The 19,224-nt window shown below is 42.0% G+C and overlaps 1 protein-coding gene across 1 annotated transcript in view; it reads left to right on the forward strand.

The window, feature by feature from the left end:
* KNDC1 (kinase non-catalytic C-lobe domain containing 1) overlaps positions 1-19,224 on the forward strand; it is a 387,543-nt gene that overhangs the window by 85,136 nt on the left and 283,183 nt on the right. Inside the window, exons 7-10 of the mRNA XM_063963294.1 lie at positions 3,351-3,465; positions 10,413-10,484; positions 13,695-13,762; positions 16,588-16,746. Of these exons, the coding sequence (XP_063819364.1) occupies positions 3,351-3,465; positions 10,413-10,484; positions 13,695-13,762; positions 16,588-16,746 (414 nt within the window). The remainder of the gene's footprint in view (positions 1-3,350; positions 3,466-10,412; positions 10,485-13,694; positions 13,763-16,587; positions 16,747-19,224) is intronic.

Here is a 19,224-nt window from a genome sequence, read left to right on the forward strand (position 1 = left end):
CAATGTACTACACGCCGTCGGACGACGTATTGTCTTTGCATTGAATAGTGGTGATCTCAGCACTAGTATGTGTAAACATCTCTGTGGTGTTGGATGTACCCAGCTTATGTGAAAGCTAGAATGCTGTATAAAATTCTTGTTCATTGGCAATATGTAGCAAAGAACATTGGGGACTAAATGAAATAGGGTGCAGTTTTGGAAAACGGGCGACTTTTAACGCAAATTTTCACGTTTTCCGAAAATCGCAAATGTACTAACTTGCGATTTTGATCAGAATCGTACGTTTTTAACATAACAAAAATCGCATCCAGATGTTTTCCCATTGAAATCAATGAAAATCGCAAATGTAATAGGATGCGATTTTTACACTTGCCCACACAACCTTACCAAAAATCGCCAGAATAATAGACCAGGCTTAGACTGGCAATTTTTGGTGAAGCATGCACAGATCAGTGAGATCCGTGCATACTTCTGTCTGTAAATGTTAAGAAAGTGGTAAAGGGTAAAAAAACAAAACAGACGTGCAGGTCCCCCCCAAGAGCATAACCAGCCCCAGGCTCTTTCAGCCAGTCCTGGTTGCAAAAACACGGGGGAAAAATGAGTAGGGGTTCCCCGTATTTAAGAAACCATTTTATTTGTTGTGGAACTACAGGTACCAGCAGGCCCTTTAATTCCCCACATGCTGCTACTTGTGGTTCTCCAAGTACCAGAATGCGGCGGAGGCTTGCTGGGACTTGTAGTTCCACAACAAAAGACAATATTCTTTTTTAACAGTTTCATGGCTATCAGCCTGGCACCCAAAGCCTACCGGTGCTGGAGGGGGGGAACCCCTTTAATTAAGGGATCCCCACTCCCCCAGGGAACCCTGGCCAGGGGTGACTAGTTGGGGTGTGTGATGCTGCTGCTGCAGGGACCTATATAAAAGTGCCCCCCGGCTGCAGCATCACCTGCCTCGCTAGTGGAGCCCGGTGCTGGTTTCAAAAATATGGGGGACCCCTAATTCTTTTGTCCTCCGTATTTTTTGAACCAGGACCAGTCCAAGAGCCCAGTGCTGGTTGCTTAAATACGGGGAGCCCCTACTCCTTTTCCCCCCCGTATTTTTGCAACCAGGACCGGCTGAAAGAGCCCGAGGCTGGTTATGCTTTTAGGGGGGACCTGCACGTTTTTTTTTGTTTTTTTTTTACTTCTAACACTTTCTTAACATTTACACACAGAAGCATGCACGGATCTCACTGATTTGTGTATGCTTCTGACTAATGCTGGCCATACACTTGTGCGATGCCCCGCGACGCGACATCGCGAGGCATCGCACCGGCAGTTCAGGTGCGATGAAATCGCACCTGAACTGCCAAAGTGATTACCATGCGATAGATTGCATGGTAATCACGTGATGGGCACCATCGCATGTCGTAGTGCGATATATAGTGCGATATATAGCATGTGTTTTTAAAAACCCATGCGATCGCACTGCGATTCGATAAATATTAAGTGCAGCACATAATATCTTGAGACGCGAGATTCGACCGGCGGGCCCGCGCATCGCTTCGAAAGGTACCTAAAATGTGCATACAATCCCCCGATTTCTCTCACAGATGTGGTCGAAATCGAAGGCTAGTACCGAAAATCTCACAAGTGTATGGGCACCATAAGTAATAAAAACATGACCTAAAAACAGTTTATTTTTATTACTAAAAATTGCACGTTTCCTTTACTAAAAATCGCCAATTATCGCATGCAAATTCTATTTTAACCTTAAAAATCGCACCCTATTACACTTGCGATTTTTAGAAAGAAATCGCAAGTTACAAACATGCGATTTGATACGATTTTTAGACACCTAAAAAAATCACACCTTATTACATCTGGCCCTGTGAGTTCTAGTGATAAGTCTACTACAATAAATACCTTGCTATAGAAGTCTGCACTAAATGTTGTCCAACATTCAATATATTTTTGTATTTGAGTATGGTGTTGGTGTATATTAAATAGATTTGTTAAAGCTGGGTACACAATAGTGTCCAATCCTATGGAGATCAGACTCCAGATTTATACAATCCTACTACAGACCTGGTCACAGATTCTACATCCAATGCTTACATACCTGTTCAGTTTATCATCCGACCTCCAATCTGCATCTGCTAAAAAAAATAGCTTTTGGTTGGGGAATAGGGTTTTTTGTTAATGATAATGTGATGGAGTAAATCTATTAATGACAATGTTGAAGGGTGGGCTGAGAACTATAAAACGTTATTGTGGCTGGGGGAAAGGTGCTGGGAATTTTAATAATTAATGGTTGTTTGTAAAAGAGAGAGAATAATGCATGCTACCTCCAAATCAATAACCAGTTCTGGACCTCTGAGCCTAGGCTGGTATCGGAAAATAGGGGGTTCCGCCTATTTTCCAATAACCAGCACCAGGCTGAACCAGCTGGGGAGATAATGCCATAGCAGGGGAACCCAGTGTGATGTCCCCTTGCCTTCTAATTAACAAAACCCAAACTGATCAGGCCATGGCTGTAATTCCTCGGAAAGTGGGGACACGAAAACTAAAATGGGGTTTTCCCTTCCGAGCAACAACAGGCCGGAGCTATGCTCCACACGCCTGGTGGAGTTGGATTTGGGTTAATGGTATGTTACTATTGTTCTTTACCAGCTGCCTACAGGTCATAGCACACTGGAATTTGTAAAATAGCAAGTGCCAGCATGCCCAAATATTAAGGGCCCGCTGACACCTGTAGTTCGCCTGTAAAGAAAATATTAAAATAAAGTCAGGGCACAGAATGTTGTAGTCATTTATTTATCTTTACCTGGTGTGGAACATCCAAAAGCACTTGCATGGCCTCTGCCCGCAGTATTTTCCGGCGGTGGGGGGTTAGGGGGCTGCTTCTGCCTGGTTCTGCTGTATCAGCAGATGGTGCTGGGATCCCTCAGGATCTGATCATACCCACCAGTAGCAGTGCTGCAGATGTTGTGCTGAGCTGCCGGAACCGGAGATCGGTCGCCAGTTCTGGACTCGGCGGCCTGTACTATTGGTCTTTAGTCATGTTTGTGTTGCAATTTGAGTCCCTCTGGTTGGTGCAGCATTACCCCTGGTCTTGGCATAGCATGCACTGCAGGGCTGCCTGTCTAAGTGAAATTTCGAAACGTTGAGCCAGTTATGGAACCCTAAGATATTGAGCTAGGATGACGAGATTATGGGGCTAGAATACCACCTAGGGGTAGAACATTTTCAATCTCTGATGTATTGGAGCCTTGAGTGCTTGTGTGTCCGTTTTTAATTCCATATACGTGTTATGTATATATTGTTATCTTGTTTAACTTTTATTATTATTTTTCTATATATGTATATAGTGGGTTTCCCTAAAAGAATTTTTAACAAACTACAGAAAGCCCTTACAAGAAGATGAGCTGTGGGCTTTGTGCCATGAGTGTTTATATACGTTACAGACATACGTTGATTACCCAGGTAAGGATTCTTGGTATTTAACTGTATTGTCAGTTTTATCTTCAATTTATGCTTGGCAATGCCATTGTTACACAATATAGATGTCTCATAAAATTTCTATTGCCTTCAAAACAGTCTATAAACTTATATGAAATATAAAGCAGCCAGTTATTTATTTACACTTGTTTTGGTATATTTTTAAATTCTCTTACATTTTGTCAATATAATCGAAGAAAAAAAGTTTTACAAATGCATCCCTCCATATATTTCACATGCTTGCCAAAATACAGTTTAACCCGCTATTCACCAGTGCTGCTCTCTAGCACCATGAATTTAAAATGACATTTATGAATTAGTGTTTTAATATTGGCTCAAGCAACTAAAAATGCTGAAAGCACTATTGATGCAAGACTTTGAACCGCCCTGGTAGCTTACGTTTAGTTACAATAACTAGGCTTGTATAGGAGCAAATAGTTCTTATGTTAAGTGACTGTTGTATGTGAAGTTTAGAGTTCAAGTCTTCTTCATGGTATGCTAAGCACTATGTGTTTTAATTCCATAGATGTGCAGAGAGATTTGATTTGGGTGGGGTGTGTTCAAACCGAAATCTAAATTGCAGTGTAAAAATAAAGTAGCCAGTATTTGTCTCTCTGCACATGTTATACCCTCTTCCCTTCAGTTTTGCCCAGTTGCTTGATAATTTGATATACTTACAAACATGATCCAGGACCATAATTGCCTCATTTATTTCCACAGCCATATGTATAGTAGAGGATGTTTTCCAAACTATCCTGCTGATGAAAATTGTTACATACGGTCTCATTGAGGGAATAAGCTGATTCTTAAGGATTTCTATATTGACTAGACATGATTTGAGATTTTCTGCATAAGCTACAAGTGTAATGGCTACGTGTTCTGTACTTCTCTCTTCTATACAATCTGTTGGAGAAAAATAGAATGTCACAGATATCATGTGTATTATTACCATATCTTCTCTTTATCAATTATCGCTAGTCTGAGAACAAGACCCCTCTTACTCCAGCATCTGAGTAAAATGCTGACAGAAGCTATTTATGCCCCTAACACAAAAGTCTCTCTCTTTCTGGCAGATGATAAAGTAATTTTGACGTAATTCATACATCAGAACACGGGTTTGGTTCTGGATTGTGTGAAAAGCATTGTTCTCAGTTTGGCAGAACCACTATGCTGTATTGTGTGTCAGGGGCTTCTGGGGGATAAATGTGATGCTTTATCAATGTAACGTGTCTTTTTTCCAAACTCTCTGTGACTGCAGCTGGTTGTAGCCAAAGCAGATCCGTTTTAACTATGGTTCTTAATTCGGAAAATAATTTTTTGTTTGTTTATGTGCAAATGTAGTAGCATAATTCCAGTTATCTGTCGCTATATACTGAGTTCTCAGACATATTACTGTTATGTTGTACAAAAGCTGTTATGGCCACTTAATAATAAAGACTGCAATTGTTGCGGTGCATAATTCTATTGTGTTTCTCTAACGTGCAAAATTCAGAAATATTGAATATTCCGAAATATAGACTTTTTGAGAGCGATTGAAGTAGTGACATATTTGTTTTCTGATGGTTCTGTGTACACAAACTCTATTTAAATCACACAATTTAAAAAATATTGTAGAAAATTACTTTCAGGCTATATGTAAGGTGTATATGAAATATAAATGCATTCTGTGCATAGACTTGCGTCCTATCTCCAAGATATCTCATTATGGTATGCAAATATTCCATAATACGGAATAATCCGATATTCAAATTTCTTTTGGTCTCAAGCTTTTTGGATATGGGAGTCTCAACATGTATAGGTTATCCATTGTATTATGGGGTAAACATCATTTGATAAAGCACTTGTGAATAAATATTCAGCGATTTGTGACTGCGTACTTTACAGACACTTCTGTCATAGCTACGGCCACACATAGCGGCCAAGCGGGTCCAGTTCAGCGGGACCCGCTTGGCCGCAAGAAGACTGCACATGGGCGCCTATGCAGGCACTCACACATTTGCAGCAGTCCCGCAGCCACCAGATCCAATCGCATCATGCTGCGGTTGAGTCGGATGGCAGGACGACGGGATTTCAAGGTGAACACATACATTTCAATGTATGTGATCACACAGTGCAGCTGTGCCACACTGTGTGCTGTTGAAATCCCGTGTGTCACTGGCCAGATCCTGTTCTGCGGGATCCCGCAGAACAGGATCAGTGTGAACACAACCCCCCCCCCCCTCCCAGCCACAGGATCTGCATCTAAGATTTGCTAATGTGTGAAAAAAAACAGGCTTTACTGCCTTTTCTTTGCCCAATGATTTGTTTGGGCACTTCAGTCAGTAGATAAAGGGGGCAAAACTTTTTTTAAGTATATAAGTGAAAGGAGAAAATCAAATGGAGGAATAATAAGACTTAAGACAGAGAGTGGGCATTTGGTGGAGGGAGACCAGGCAATAGCAGGTCACCTAAATAATGATATTTGCTCAGTATTTACTACAGAAGAAGGGATGGGGCCACAGTTAAGTTGCAAGGACATTCATAAAAATAAGGTAGATGAAAATACATTTACAGAGGAGAAGGTCCTAACAGAACTTTCAAAACTAAAAGTGGATAAATCAATGGGACCAGATGGGATACACCCAAGGATACTCAAAGAGCTAAAAGATGTGCTGGTTACACCTTTAACAGAATTATTTAACCAGTCACTAAATACAGGTGCTATTCCAGAGGACTGGAAAAGAGCAAATGTAGTTCCACTGCACAAAAGTGGAAGCAAGGAAGAAGCAAGTAACTACAGACCAGTAAGCCTTACATCAGTAGTAGGGAAAGTAATGGAAAAACTATTAAAAGAAAGAGTAGTGGAATATCTTAAATCAAACAACTTACAGGATCCAAAACAGCATGGATTTACTGGTGGGAGATCATGCCAAACAAATCTTATTGACTTTTTTGACTCTGTGATGAAAATAATAGATCAAGGGGGAGCTGTAGATGTAGCATATCTAGACTTTAGTAAAGCATTTGACACTGTCCCACATCGCAGACTGCTAAATAAACTTGAAAGCCTGGGGGTGGATTATAAATCAGTTAAATGGATAAGAACCTGGTTGCAGGATAGGAAACAGACAGTCGTAGTTAATGGAGTGCAATCTATGGAGGGAAATGTTACCAGTGGAGTACCCCAGGGATCTGTACTTGGTCCAGTTCTCTTTAATATCTTTGTTGGTGACATTGCAGATGGTATTGAAGGGAAGATATGCCTTTTTGCAGATGATACAAAGATATGCAACAGGGTAGACACACCGGGAGGGGTCAAACAAATGATTAATGACCTAGGTAGGCTTGAGAAATGGTCAAGAACGTGGCAACTACAGTTTAATGCTAAAAAATGCAAAATCATGCACTTGGGTCTCAAAAACCCAAAGGCTAAGTATAGTATCAAGGGTACTATAATGGAAACTACTGAGGAGGAAAGAGATTTAGGAGTCACTATTTCAAGTGACTTGAAGGCAGGAAAGCAATGCAACAAAGCAATGAGAAAGGCAAGTCAGATGCTTGGTTGCATAGGGAGAGGAATCAGTAGCAGGAAAAAAGAAGTGATAATGCCACTGTATAGGTCATTGGTACGGCCCCATCTGGTATACTGTGTCCAGTTCTGGAGACCCTATCTCCAGAAGGATATAAATACATTAGAGAGTGTACAAAGAAGGGCAACTAAAATGGTGCATAGCCTACATCACTAAACTTACCCGTAAAGGCTAAAAGATCTTAACATGTATAGTTTGGAGGAGAGAAGGGAAAGGGGGGACATGATAGAAACTTTCAAATATATCAAGGGTCTTAACAAAATTCAGGAGGGAAACATTCTTCAAAGGAAAAGAAGTATTAGAACTCGAGGGCATACATTGAGACTGGAGGGGGGGAGGTTCAGGGGAAATTTAAGGAAAAATTACTTCACAGAAAGGGTAGTGGATAAGTGGAATAGCCTCCCATCAGAGGTGGTAGAGGCTAAGACTGTAGGGCAATTTAAACATGCTTGGGACAGGCATATGAATAACCTTACAAAGAATTAAGGTTAAAAAAGGGTTGAGATTCCTAAAGGATAAAATAAAAAAGGGGCAGACTAGATGGGCCAAGTGGTTCTTATCTGCCGTCAAATTCTATGTTTCTATGTTTATATGTTTCAGTTAAAGCCTTTTTGTGTGTGTGTGTGTGTGTGTGGGGGGGGGGGGGATGAAATACTGTTTTTGAGCAAAAAAACACATAGGGGGATATCCAATTATCTGCGATAGTGCCACGACTATGAAAAACAGGTGTTTTTTTATTTTTATTTTTTTTAGCACCATTATCCAATTAGGTCCCACAAAAACACCTGTTTTACGTGCAAAAACACATAGGTCCTGCAATTTATTTTAGTGGCACTTATCGCGGAATATGCTTTGCGTTCTGCATAATCCCCGATAAGTAGCAAAACGAAAGAAGAGAAAGACTCTATGTTGGGGCACTCTTTATCGAAAAATAGACACTAAAACTTAACTTTTAATGAACATAATAAAATATAGTGACTCAAATATAAAATAATCTTAAGCATGAATGTTAATGCATATTAATGATGCTTTAATAAAAATATATATAAGAACGCCTTGGTGAGAATTATTTGTAATTTGTACGATAAACTGGGAAGACCTATCTATAATGTAAGACAGGTTATATTTTTACTCCCAGAGGGATAATATGTCGGTTTGACTTCTCCGTATTATTTATGCTCCCTATAAAGAGGAATATCATATGATGGAAAAATGTTGCCTATATAGGTCCTTTAAGCACCTACTGCTCTATATTTAGGCAGTGGTGTTAACCAAAAGGCTTTTACTACAGTAGTTATTGTATCATTAGACTTTTTGCAACAGGCAAAAGGCTGAGAATACGAGATTACTGGTTGGGTATAGGTATGTACTAAATGGAAATATAACCTATTCAGCAATCACATAAAGTGGTGTTTGATTAAATATAGGAAAGAAAAGATAGAGTGAAAGAAGGGGTGTCTTACTTCTGCTGTTCAGCTGGGTTGTTTACTGCATCTGGTACCAGGTGAACAGCAGAAGTAAGACACCCCTTCTTTCACTCTATCTTTTCTTTCCTATATTTAATCAAACACCACTTTATGTGATTGCTGAATAGGTTATATTTCCATTTAGTACATACCTATACCCAACCAGTAATCTCGTATTCTCAGCCTTTTGCCTGTTGCAAAAAGTCTAATGATACAATAACTACTGTAGTAAAAGCCTTTTGGTTAACACCACTGCCTAAATATAGAGCAGTAGGTGCTTAAAGGACCTATATAGGCAACATTTTTCCATCATATGATATTCCTCTTTATAGGGAGCATAAATAATACGGAGAAGTCAAACCGACATATTATCCCTCTGGGAGTAAAAATATAACCTGTCTTACATTATAGATAGGTCTTCCCAGTTTATCGTACAAATTACAAATAATTCTCTCCAAGGCGTTCTTATATATATTTTTATTAAAGCATCATTAATATGCATTAACATTCATGCTTAAGATTATTTTATATTTGAGTCACTATATTTTATTATGTTCATTAAAAGTTAAGTTTTAGTGTCTATTTTTCGATAAAGAGTGCCCCAACATAGAGTCTTTCTCTTCTTTCGTTTTGCTGTCTAAACCCACTGACTCTGGGAGCACCACCGACGTGTAATTGGTTTAGTACACTCCGTGTACATTATCAGCCTAAAGTCGGTCACAGACTTAGATCTAATCTTGGTCAAATGTCTGTAAGAATTAACCTGTTGCGGAACTATCCACATTAGATTAATCCCCGATAAGTGCCAGCATTGGGGATAAGCTGCGGCTTATCGGAGCTGATTGGCCCCCGGCGAACCAGTTAGCCGTGGTAAATTACCGCAGCTAATTGGATACTGCCTATAGAATCAGGGAAAATTTCCCAGACCTGTGTGTTTTCACGATCACAAAAAAACAGCACTTACGGGGATTTTCGGGACCTCTCCGGGTCCTGAAAAAAAAAAATGCCCAATAAGTGCAATAAATGTTGGATTGGCGGCTAATTGAATTTGCCCCTATGTTTGATAGCCCCTCACTAAGTTAAGTGTTATGGAGTATCCGTTATACTGTATATAAGGCAGGGATGGGGAACCTTTGGCCCTCCAGTTGTTGAACTACACGTACCAGCATGCCCTGCTACAGTTTTGCTATTCAGCCATGCTAAAACTGATGCAGGGCATGCTGGGATGTGTAGTTCAACAACAGCTGGAGGGCCAAAGGTTCCCCATCCCTGATGTAAGGTATTCATCCTATCATGTAACAAACTACAGTATGATGGCTGTCACAATATTACATTTCATTACATATTGGTTATCTGATAAATCGTACATTTTATTTATTTATGTATTTATTAACAGTTATTTATACAGTGCATACATTTTCTGCAGCATTGTATATAGAATATTTGGCTATTCATATCCGTCACCGACCCAGTGTTAATTTTTCATCAGAATCCAATTAACCTACAAACCTACTGATTAGAAACTGGAGTACCTTGCATAAACCCTCGCAAACAAAGGGAGAATGTACAAATTCCACACAGTTAGTGTCTTGGGAACAATCAAACCCAAGACGTCAGTGCTGTGTGGCTACAGTACTGACCATTACACCAACCATACTGCACAACTCTCCAGACATTCCCAAAGTAATTCTATCAACTTTCTGATTTAATATCTGAATTGCTGAAATAACCTTTGCTTCACTATATGGTTTGACTAGGTAAAAATTAGCACTATTAAGCTGGATTTTATCTGAACTCTAAATGAGGTGAAAATATAGCTACTGCACCCTTCACTTTTCTGTTGAGAATAAATCAATATGTCTGAAAAACGCAACTGTTCCCATTTAATTTTTTGCAGCGATCTTATGTCTAGAATCTGTGCTTATTGATCAAAATGGAGAGGTTCTCATTGTTACTCCTCAGAATGGAGGTAAGATGATACGTTTAGCTGTGAGAGTTGTTATGGGGACGATTTATCAAAGCTCGGAGATAAAGTACAAAGTGATCAGCTTCTGCCATGTTACAGGCTGTGTTTGAAAAATGACCGTAAGGAGCTGATTGGTTAGTATTTTTTCTCTCTCCAAGCTTTTATTAATCTCCACTTACAGTACTGTGCAAAGGTTTAGGCAGGTGTGGAAAAAATGCTGCAAAGTGCGAATAGTTTCAAAAATAGAAGTGTTAATAGTTTTATTTTTTATCAATTAACAAAATGCAAAGTGAATGAACAGAAGAGAAATCTAAATCAAATCAATATTTGGTGTGACCGTCCTTTGCCTTCAAAACAGCATCAAATCTTCTAGGTACACTTGCACACAGTTTTTGATGGAACTCACTAGAGAGGTTGTTCCAAACATCTTGGAGAACTAACCACAGATCTACTGTGAATGTAGGCTTGCTCAAATTCTCTTCATGTAAACCCAGACAGACTTGATGATGTTGAGATCAGGGCTCTGTGGGGGCCATATCATCATTTCCAGGACTCCTTGCTCTTTTTTTTTAATTTTTATTTATTTTTTATGCGGAAGATAGTTCTTGTCTGCTTTTCTCAGCCTTGAGGACACCATTAATCCTTACCAAATCCCCAACTCCAATTGCTGAAATGCAGCTCGAAACTTGCAAAGAAACTCCACCATGCTTCACTGTTGCCTGCGAACGCTCATTGGGGATCATTCTGAGTTGTTCGCTAGCAGATTTCAGTTGCAGCGATCAGGCAAAAAAAGGGCACTTCTGCGCATGCGGCGCAATGCGCACGCGTGTCGTACTATTACCACGAACGATGTAGTTTCACACAAGGTCTAGCAAAGCTTTTCAGTCGCACTGCTGGCCGCAGAGTGATTGACAGGAAGTTGGTGTTTCTGGGTGTCAACTAACCGTTTTCAGGGAGTGAGCAGAAAAACGCAGGCGTGTCAGATAAAAACGCAGGTGTGGCTGGGGAAACGTAGGCGTGGCTGGCCGAACGCAGGGCGTGTTCGTGACGTCAAACAGGAACTGAATAGTCTGAAGTGATCACAAGCGCTGAGTAGGTCTGGAGCTACTCTGAAAGTGCACAAAATTATTTTGTAGCCGCTCTGCGATCCTTTCGTTCGCACTTCTGCTAAGCTAAAATACACTCCCAGAGGGCGGCGGCTTAGTGTTTGCGCGGCTGCTAAAAGCAGCTAGCGAGCGAACAACTCGGATTGACCACCATTATTGTACATCTCTCCAGCCAACTGCCTTCTGGTACAGCCAATTATTTCTCTTTCGATTTCTCTTCTGTTCATTCACTTTGCATTTTGTCAACTGATAAAAAATTAACTATTAACACTTCTTTTTTTGAAAGCATTCGTACTTTGCAGCATTTTTTCCACACCTGCCTAAAAGTTTTGCACAGCATTGTATGTGTTTTGGCTGAAAGTACAAATAAGCCACATCCTTAATGGAGTCTAGTCCAGGCATTCCCAACCACGGTCCTCAAGGCTCACTAACAGTGCAGGTTTTAGTGATAACCAGGCTGCAGCACAGGTGACTTAATTAGTACCTCAGTTATTTTGATTTAACCATCTGTGCTCAAGCCTGGATATCACTAAAACCTGCACTGTTGGTGTGCCTTGAGGACCGTGGTTGGGAATGCCGGGTCTAGTCCGTATAAATGCTGACATGTGAATTACTGAACTGATGTAAATATCTATGTCATTTATGTTGTCCCATGACTAGTGACCCCAATAACTATTACATGTGATTATTTGCTGATTCCCCATCCCCAATATCAAGCAGAGGACAAGCAGGAGACAAGTGTAGGCAGATGATGATACATGGCCGTATAACCATTCAACATGCAGAGCTGTTCTGACACCGTGTCTCACTGTCACATTCCCTACTTTTTTTCCCCTCCTTTTTATTAGCCATTGTTCCTACACTAAACTTGCTCACACTCTGCCTCGGAAACATTCTCCTTGGTATGGGTATGTGCCCATCACTTCATCTATTGTGTATTATGTAACCACAGATCGTTCATCTGAATCTCTACACTGCACAGCTCCCTTTCCAGTGCATATAGCCACGCTTTAGCCCCCCACCCCATGACCTGTAAAGTTAGTTGCAGCCTCATCCCCATACCATCTGATTAGTCTTCTGTGCTGGTCCTATATGTGACTTTTACAAAACACCCACACCTGGTTATGGTGTTTCCACAGTTACTCACAGCTTCAACACCTTGAACCACATACACTGCCTAATAAACAGGGGGCAGAAGCTGAATATGAATAAACAATTGGTTTCTGCAATTGCAACCTGTGTCTGTTGTGCCTCCAAACTGCTCAGCCTACCTCTTTCTGGTACCAGGAATTCTTTTCCCTCTTTTTACTCAGTACAGTCTCTTAAAACCCTGGGTGCTTGTTCAGGGGAGGGCATGGTGCATCTTCTACGGGATATATGTATGCCGTGCTGCCTATGATTGGGAAACACGCTATAACAGTGATTTGGGTTAGCTCTTGGTGTTTGATGTGCTTCGTTGTTGTGTCTGTCTGTGCTGGCTTGGTGTTATGTGGGCTCGGATTCATGCTGGAGCAGAGTATTGTACGCTCCGTTTGTTTAGTTGGCTTTGTAATTATTTGACTGTTGTGTTATATGGCAGAGCTATGGTCCTTGTGGTAGTGGGAAGTGTTGTCTCTGGACTCTTGGGCTGGGTTCTGGCTAATATCTGTGTATCTTATGGTCAGTAGTTTAATATTTCTAGTTTACTTTATAATCGGAGTGTAGTATATATATCGGTGTGCATGTGGCGGACTGTAGGGTTGTCTGCATGTGCTGATCGGTGGAAATGTGGGCACACGCCTTTGCCTGGCAGTGGGAATGTGCACATCTGATCAATTCCAATACATGCACATTTGCCCCATAATAGTAAGTATTGCCAGCACAATATGCTAGTTGCCGCTGTTGCACAAAGTTGTTATATCTTGCTATCTCGATTGCCCTCATATGGTCTGGCAATTTGCAATTAACCTAAGAGACCTATATAATTTAATATGGTCACCAAACACACCAACTAGGTCTAACATTCATCATCAATACAGTGTCGCTGTTGTACTGTCCAATATGCTTTACGCTTTCCTTATGTATAAACAAATGTTTCTCTTTTTTTTTTTTCTTTCTTCTCCTGTAGAGCCTTATGATGCGTTTTGCGTACCCCCGGAGTATGGCCCAGATGGAGATGAAGTTGGAACGGAGAAGGTAATATACACACCCAATTGTGTTATACTGAAAGCATTTCACACACCTATACCATGGTACTACTTAGTTTGATGTTCATTTAGTTTGTAATAATTTTTTGTAGTACAGTTTGTTGTAATTAGTTTGTAGACATTCATCAGGTCATCATGAGAATGTTGACATGCAGCATGTCGACACAAAATGTCAGTGCGGCGTAACCCATTCTCATGCATAAATGTGAGCGACTGGTACAGTAGATTGGGGGGAGGGGGTACATTTAGGTGTGAACAGCATGCACCCATGAGTATATGTGGCAGCATGCCGCACTTACAGTACCGTTGTTAAAAAAATCATCCCTAAATCATCATGAGATATATATATATTGCTCAAAAAAATAAAGGGAACACTTAAACAACACGATGTAACTCCAAGTCAATCACACTTCTTTGAAATCAAACTGTCCACTTAGGAAGCAACACTGATTGACAATCAATTTCACATGCTGTTGTGCAAATTGAATAGACAACAGGTAAGACATCCCCAATAAAGGAGTTGTTCTGCAGGTGGTGACCACAGACCACTTCTCAGCTGCTATGCTTTCTGGCTGATGTTTTGGTCACTTTTGAAAGCTGGCGGTGCTTTCACTCTAGTGCTAGCATGAGACGGAGTCTACAACCCACACAAGTGGCTCAGGTAGTGCAGCTCATCCAGGATGGCACATCAATGCGAGCTGTGGCAAGAAGATTTGCGGTGTCTGTCAGCGTAGTGTCCAGAGCATGGAGGCGCTACCAGGACACAGGCTAGTACATCAGGAGACGTGGAGGAGGCCGTAGGAGGGCAACAACCCAGCAGCAGGACCGCTACCTCCGCCTTTGTGCAAGGAGGAACAGGAGGAGCACTGCCAGAGCCCTGCAAAATGACCTCCAGCAAGCCACAAATGTGCATGTGTCTACTCAAACGATCAGAAACAGACTCCATGAGGGTGGTATGAGGGCCGGACGTCCACAGGTGGGGGTTGTGCTTATAGCCCATCACCGTGCAGGACATTTGTCATTTGCCAGAGAACACCAAGATTGGCAAATTCGCCACTGGCGCCCTGTGCTCTTCACAGGTGAAAGCAGGTTCTCACTGAGCACATGTGACAGACGTGACAGAGTCTGGAGACGCCAAGGAGAACGTTCTGCTGTCTGCAACATCCTCCAGCATGACCGGTTTGGCAGTGGGTCAGTAATGGTGTGGGGTGGCATTTCTTTGGGGGGCCGCACAGCCCTCCATGTAGCCTGACTGCCATTAGGTACCGAGATGAGATCCTCAGACCCCTTGTGAGACCATATGCTGGTGCGGTTGGCCCTGGGTTCCTCCTAATGCAAGACAATGCTAGACCTCATGTGGCTGGAGTGTGTCAGCAGTTCCTGCAAGATGAAGGCATTGATGCTATGGACTGGCCCGCCCGTTCCCCAGACCTGAATCCAATTGAGCACATCGGGGACATCATGTCTCGCTCCAGCCACCAACCAACGTTGCACCACAGACTGTCCAGGAGTTGGCGGATGCTTTAGTCCAGGTCTGGGAGGAGATCCCTCAGGAGACCATCCGCCACCTCATCAGGAGCATGCCCAGGCATTGTAGGGAGGTCATACAGGCACGAGGAGGCCACAGACACTACTGAGCCTCATTTTGACTTGTTTTAAGGACATTACATCAAAGTTGGATCAGCCTGTAGTGTGTTTTTCCACTTTAATTTTCAGTGTGACTCCAAATCCAGACCTCCATGGGTTAATAAGTTTGATTTTCATTGATAATTTTTGTGTGATTTTGTTGTCAGCGCATTCAACTATGTAAAGAACAAAGTATTTAATAAGAATATTTCATTCATTCAGATCTAGGATGTTTTGTTTAAGTGTTCCCTTTTATTTTTTTTTGAGCAGTGTGTGTGTGTGTGTGTGTGTGTGTGTGTGTGTGTGTGTGTGTGTGTGTGCAGAGTTCAGTTCCATTAAATGTAGATGTTTAGAACTTCTGCTTGCTGTTTCTGCTCTTTAATAGAGCATGCACTAATTGCGGCACAATGTAAGGGCTTTATGTAACTATAACTAGCAATGAGATGTGCAGCAACATCTGGCACGCAGGTTTATCTCTCCGCTCCGCAGCTGCTTATAGTATCCATAGAGACGATACAGGTTTCCTGACATGAATGAGGTTTCCAGTCTGCCGGTGATGTTTAGGTTTAAAATAACTACTGTACTGTACTGTGGGCCTCCGATGGGGCAAAGCCAACGGAGCACAATATTTAATACCATTAGCAACAGCTGTGCTAGAGCAGGAATGAGAAACAGTTGACTGTGACCTGAGCCAATAGTGTGTAATGGTTTTAAAATACAGTTCTCCCTTTTTATACTGTCATTTTAAAACAAAGGTGGCATGACATCAAATACATTTTAATGCACTTTTCTGCTGACAGGACAGTTGCTTGCTATGAGCACGGCATTATAGAGCAGGGTTATAACGGAGGAGCTTTGTACATGATGGCTTCTCGCATTTCTCACTTTCTTTTTTCTTTTTTTCCTGTTTTGTATTTTTTTCCCCCCAGTTTCTACATTTCGATGCCTGGCCAGTAACACTTTCTATGCTTCTCATTTTGGGGGAGATTTATCAAAGCTTTGAAAGAGTTGAGGTACCAACCAGTTGGCTCCTGTCATTTTTGAAAAACAGCCTGTATAATGAAAAAGGAGCTGATTGATTGGTACTTTATCTCTCTCCACTTTATCCCTCTTCAAGTTTTGATAGATCTCCCCCCTTTGTTCTCTTCCACTCTGCAGATTTAATGCATGCTTGTTTTTCTTTTACAGACCTGTGTTTATGGGATCGCAGCTATTATATGGTCAGCGGCTAAGTTCAATTTCCCCACAAATCACAAGCTAGCTCTGCCTAAGAAGCTAAAGCGCTTATTCCTGCAGATGGCAAAGAGGGATGCTGACGAGAGGCCAAGTTTAGCGGAGGTTCTACAGGTAACGTCTGTGAGCTACTTGTGCTGTCACATGCTCTTTCCACAGCCGCTGGAGAGCCGCAGGCTGCCTAAACCTTATCTACGTGATGTTTGGATAATAAAAGCAATTTTTTTTTTTTTTTGTGATTACCTCATTTGTATGTGTAATATTTATTTTTTTCAATCTGCTATTAATATAGGGTGTGCAATGCACGTACAATAAATGCGGACATTCACCTGTGTGCTGAGTTGCAGCCGGGAAACACTCCACACACTTAGTTTCCTGGCTTTAATCATCACCAGTGTGCGCTTGCACCAACTCCTGGTGCAAATGATCCATCAGAAGAAGTCTTTGTGTGCGCATAATAGCCAGCAGTTCCAGCAGCCCACCATTCCTGCACGTTACCTACATGCAAATTCCGTGTTACCATCCTTTTATACAATCCGAATCGCCTGTAGCTGTGTGTGCTCTCCTCCAGAGCTTGCAAAGTATGAAAACAAGTAACATACATTTGTCAAATTGACCTGCGTTGAACGCTGTATGAACCACTATAAGGTTGATTTACTAACGCAGACATGTAATGCATCCGTTTCGTGAAAATGTTGTTGTCTATGTAGTGCATACACATCGCCTCTACTGCTGATGTAACGCTTCAAAGCGTTTACAAAGTAGAGCGATTGCATCATCCCTAGATGGAAATGTACAGATGTGTCCTCATACACTACTGCTGCAGTCACACCATACATCCCTTCTCAGCATGCCTGGACTGGTGTGACTCTGCTTGTGTCTTGTGTTTTTTTTTTCTTTTCTTTTTTTTTTTTTTGAGCGAATGTGCATCAAATCCCAATGCTATGTGACAAAACCGCTTCACAAGACTGTAGTGGTTAATTTGATATGTGACACTTGTACATCTGTGTGAGACAGAATCTGACTCTGTGCAACACATCCAATGGGACCATTCCACCGCTGACGCGTTGTAGTTACATGCAGCACTGAATGATACTTTGTGCTGTTGTACAGCAGACCGTATAGTGGCCCTCATTCCGAGTTGTTCGCTCGCTAGCTGATTTTAGCAGCCGTGCAAACACTAAGCCGCCGCCCTCTGGGAGTGTATCTTAGCTTAGCAGAAGTGCGAATGAAAGGATCGCAGAGCGGCTACAAAATAATTTTGTGTAGCTTCAGAGTAGCTCCAGACCTACTCCTAGCTTGCGATCACGGCAGACTATTTAGTTCCTGTTTTGACGTCACGAACACGCCCTGCGTTCAGCCAACCACGCCTGCGTTACCCCAGGCACGCCTGCGTTTATATCTGACACGCCTGCGTTTTTCCACACACTCCCCGAAAACAGCCAGTTATCTCCCAGAAACACCCACTTCCTGTCAATCACTCTGCGGCCAGCAGTGCGACTGAAATGCATCGCTAGACCATGTGTAAAGCTACATCGTTCGTTGTAATAGTACGACGCGCGTGCGCATTGCGCCGCATACGCAGAAGTGCCGTTTTTTGCCTGATCGCTTCGCTGCGAACGAAAGCAGCTAACGATCAACTCTGAATGACCACCAGTGTGTACTGCAGTGCGATGTATCATTACTCGCATCGCCACATCCCATCTGACAGGCGTGTACCCAGCTTTACCGACACTGAGGACGATCTTTTCTAGCAAGAGTGAAAGCAAAGTACATTTAAAATATCAATTAGGTGCCAGTGATTATTCACAATAATGTCATGTGACCGTGATGTGACAGTCATCCTCAGAAGGGTAAAGAGGATACACCTTTCATCTCATCATGTATTCAAAGAACATAGGTGGTCATTCAGAGTTGATCGCTAGCTGCATTTGTTCGCAGTGCAGCGAGCAGGCTAAAAAACGGCAGTTCTGAGCATGCGGCACAATGCGCACGCACAACGAACGATGCAGTTTTGCACAGGGTCTAGCAATGCATTTCAGTCGCACTGGTTGCCGCAGAGTGATTGACATGAAGTGGGCGTTTCCGGGTGGCAACAGACCGTTTTCAGGGAGTGTTCGGAAAAACGCAGGCGTGCCACGGAAAAGGCAGGCGTGGCTGGGCGGGTGTGTGACGTCAAATCTAGAACTGAATAGTCTGAAGTGATCGCAAGCGCTGAGTAGGTTTTGAGCTGCTCTGAAATGACACAAACATTTTTTGCAGGCGCTCTGCGATAAAAATGTTCGCACTTCTGCTAAGCTAAAATACACTCCCAGTGGGCGGCGGCATAGCGTTTGCACGGCTGCTAAAAACTGCTAGCAAGCGATCAGCTCGGAATGACCCCCATAGTACACTATTTGTGAAAACAAATAGCAGTGACCATTGTATAGTGTGTACCCCTAAATCCACTAAGTTTATAGTTTGATGAATTAGGCGGTTGCATCGGCCTATCTGATGTATTGCAAATCAGATGAGACCACACCATGATGCAGTGTAAACATGTGGGCAAATATTACATGATTGTACTGTGAATTGTGTAGTGTGCTCTGGTAT

The sequence above is a fragment of the Pseudophryne corroboree genome, chromosome 3 (assembly GCF_028390025.1).
Source record: "Pseudophryne corroboree isolate aPseCor3 chromosome 3, aPseCor3.hap2, whole genome shotgun sequence".
Classification (NCBI taxonomy): domain Eukaryota; kingdom Metazoa; phylum Chordata; class Amphibia; order Anura; family Myobatrachidae; genus Pseudophryne; species Pseudophryne corroboree.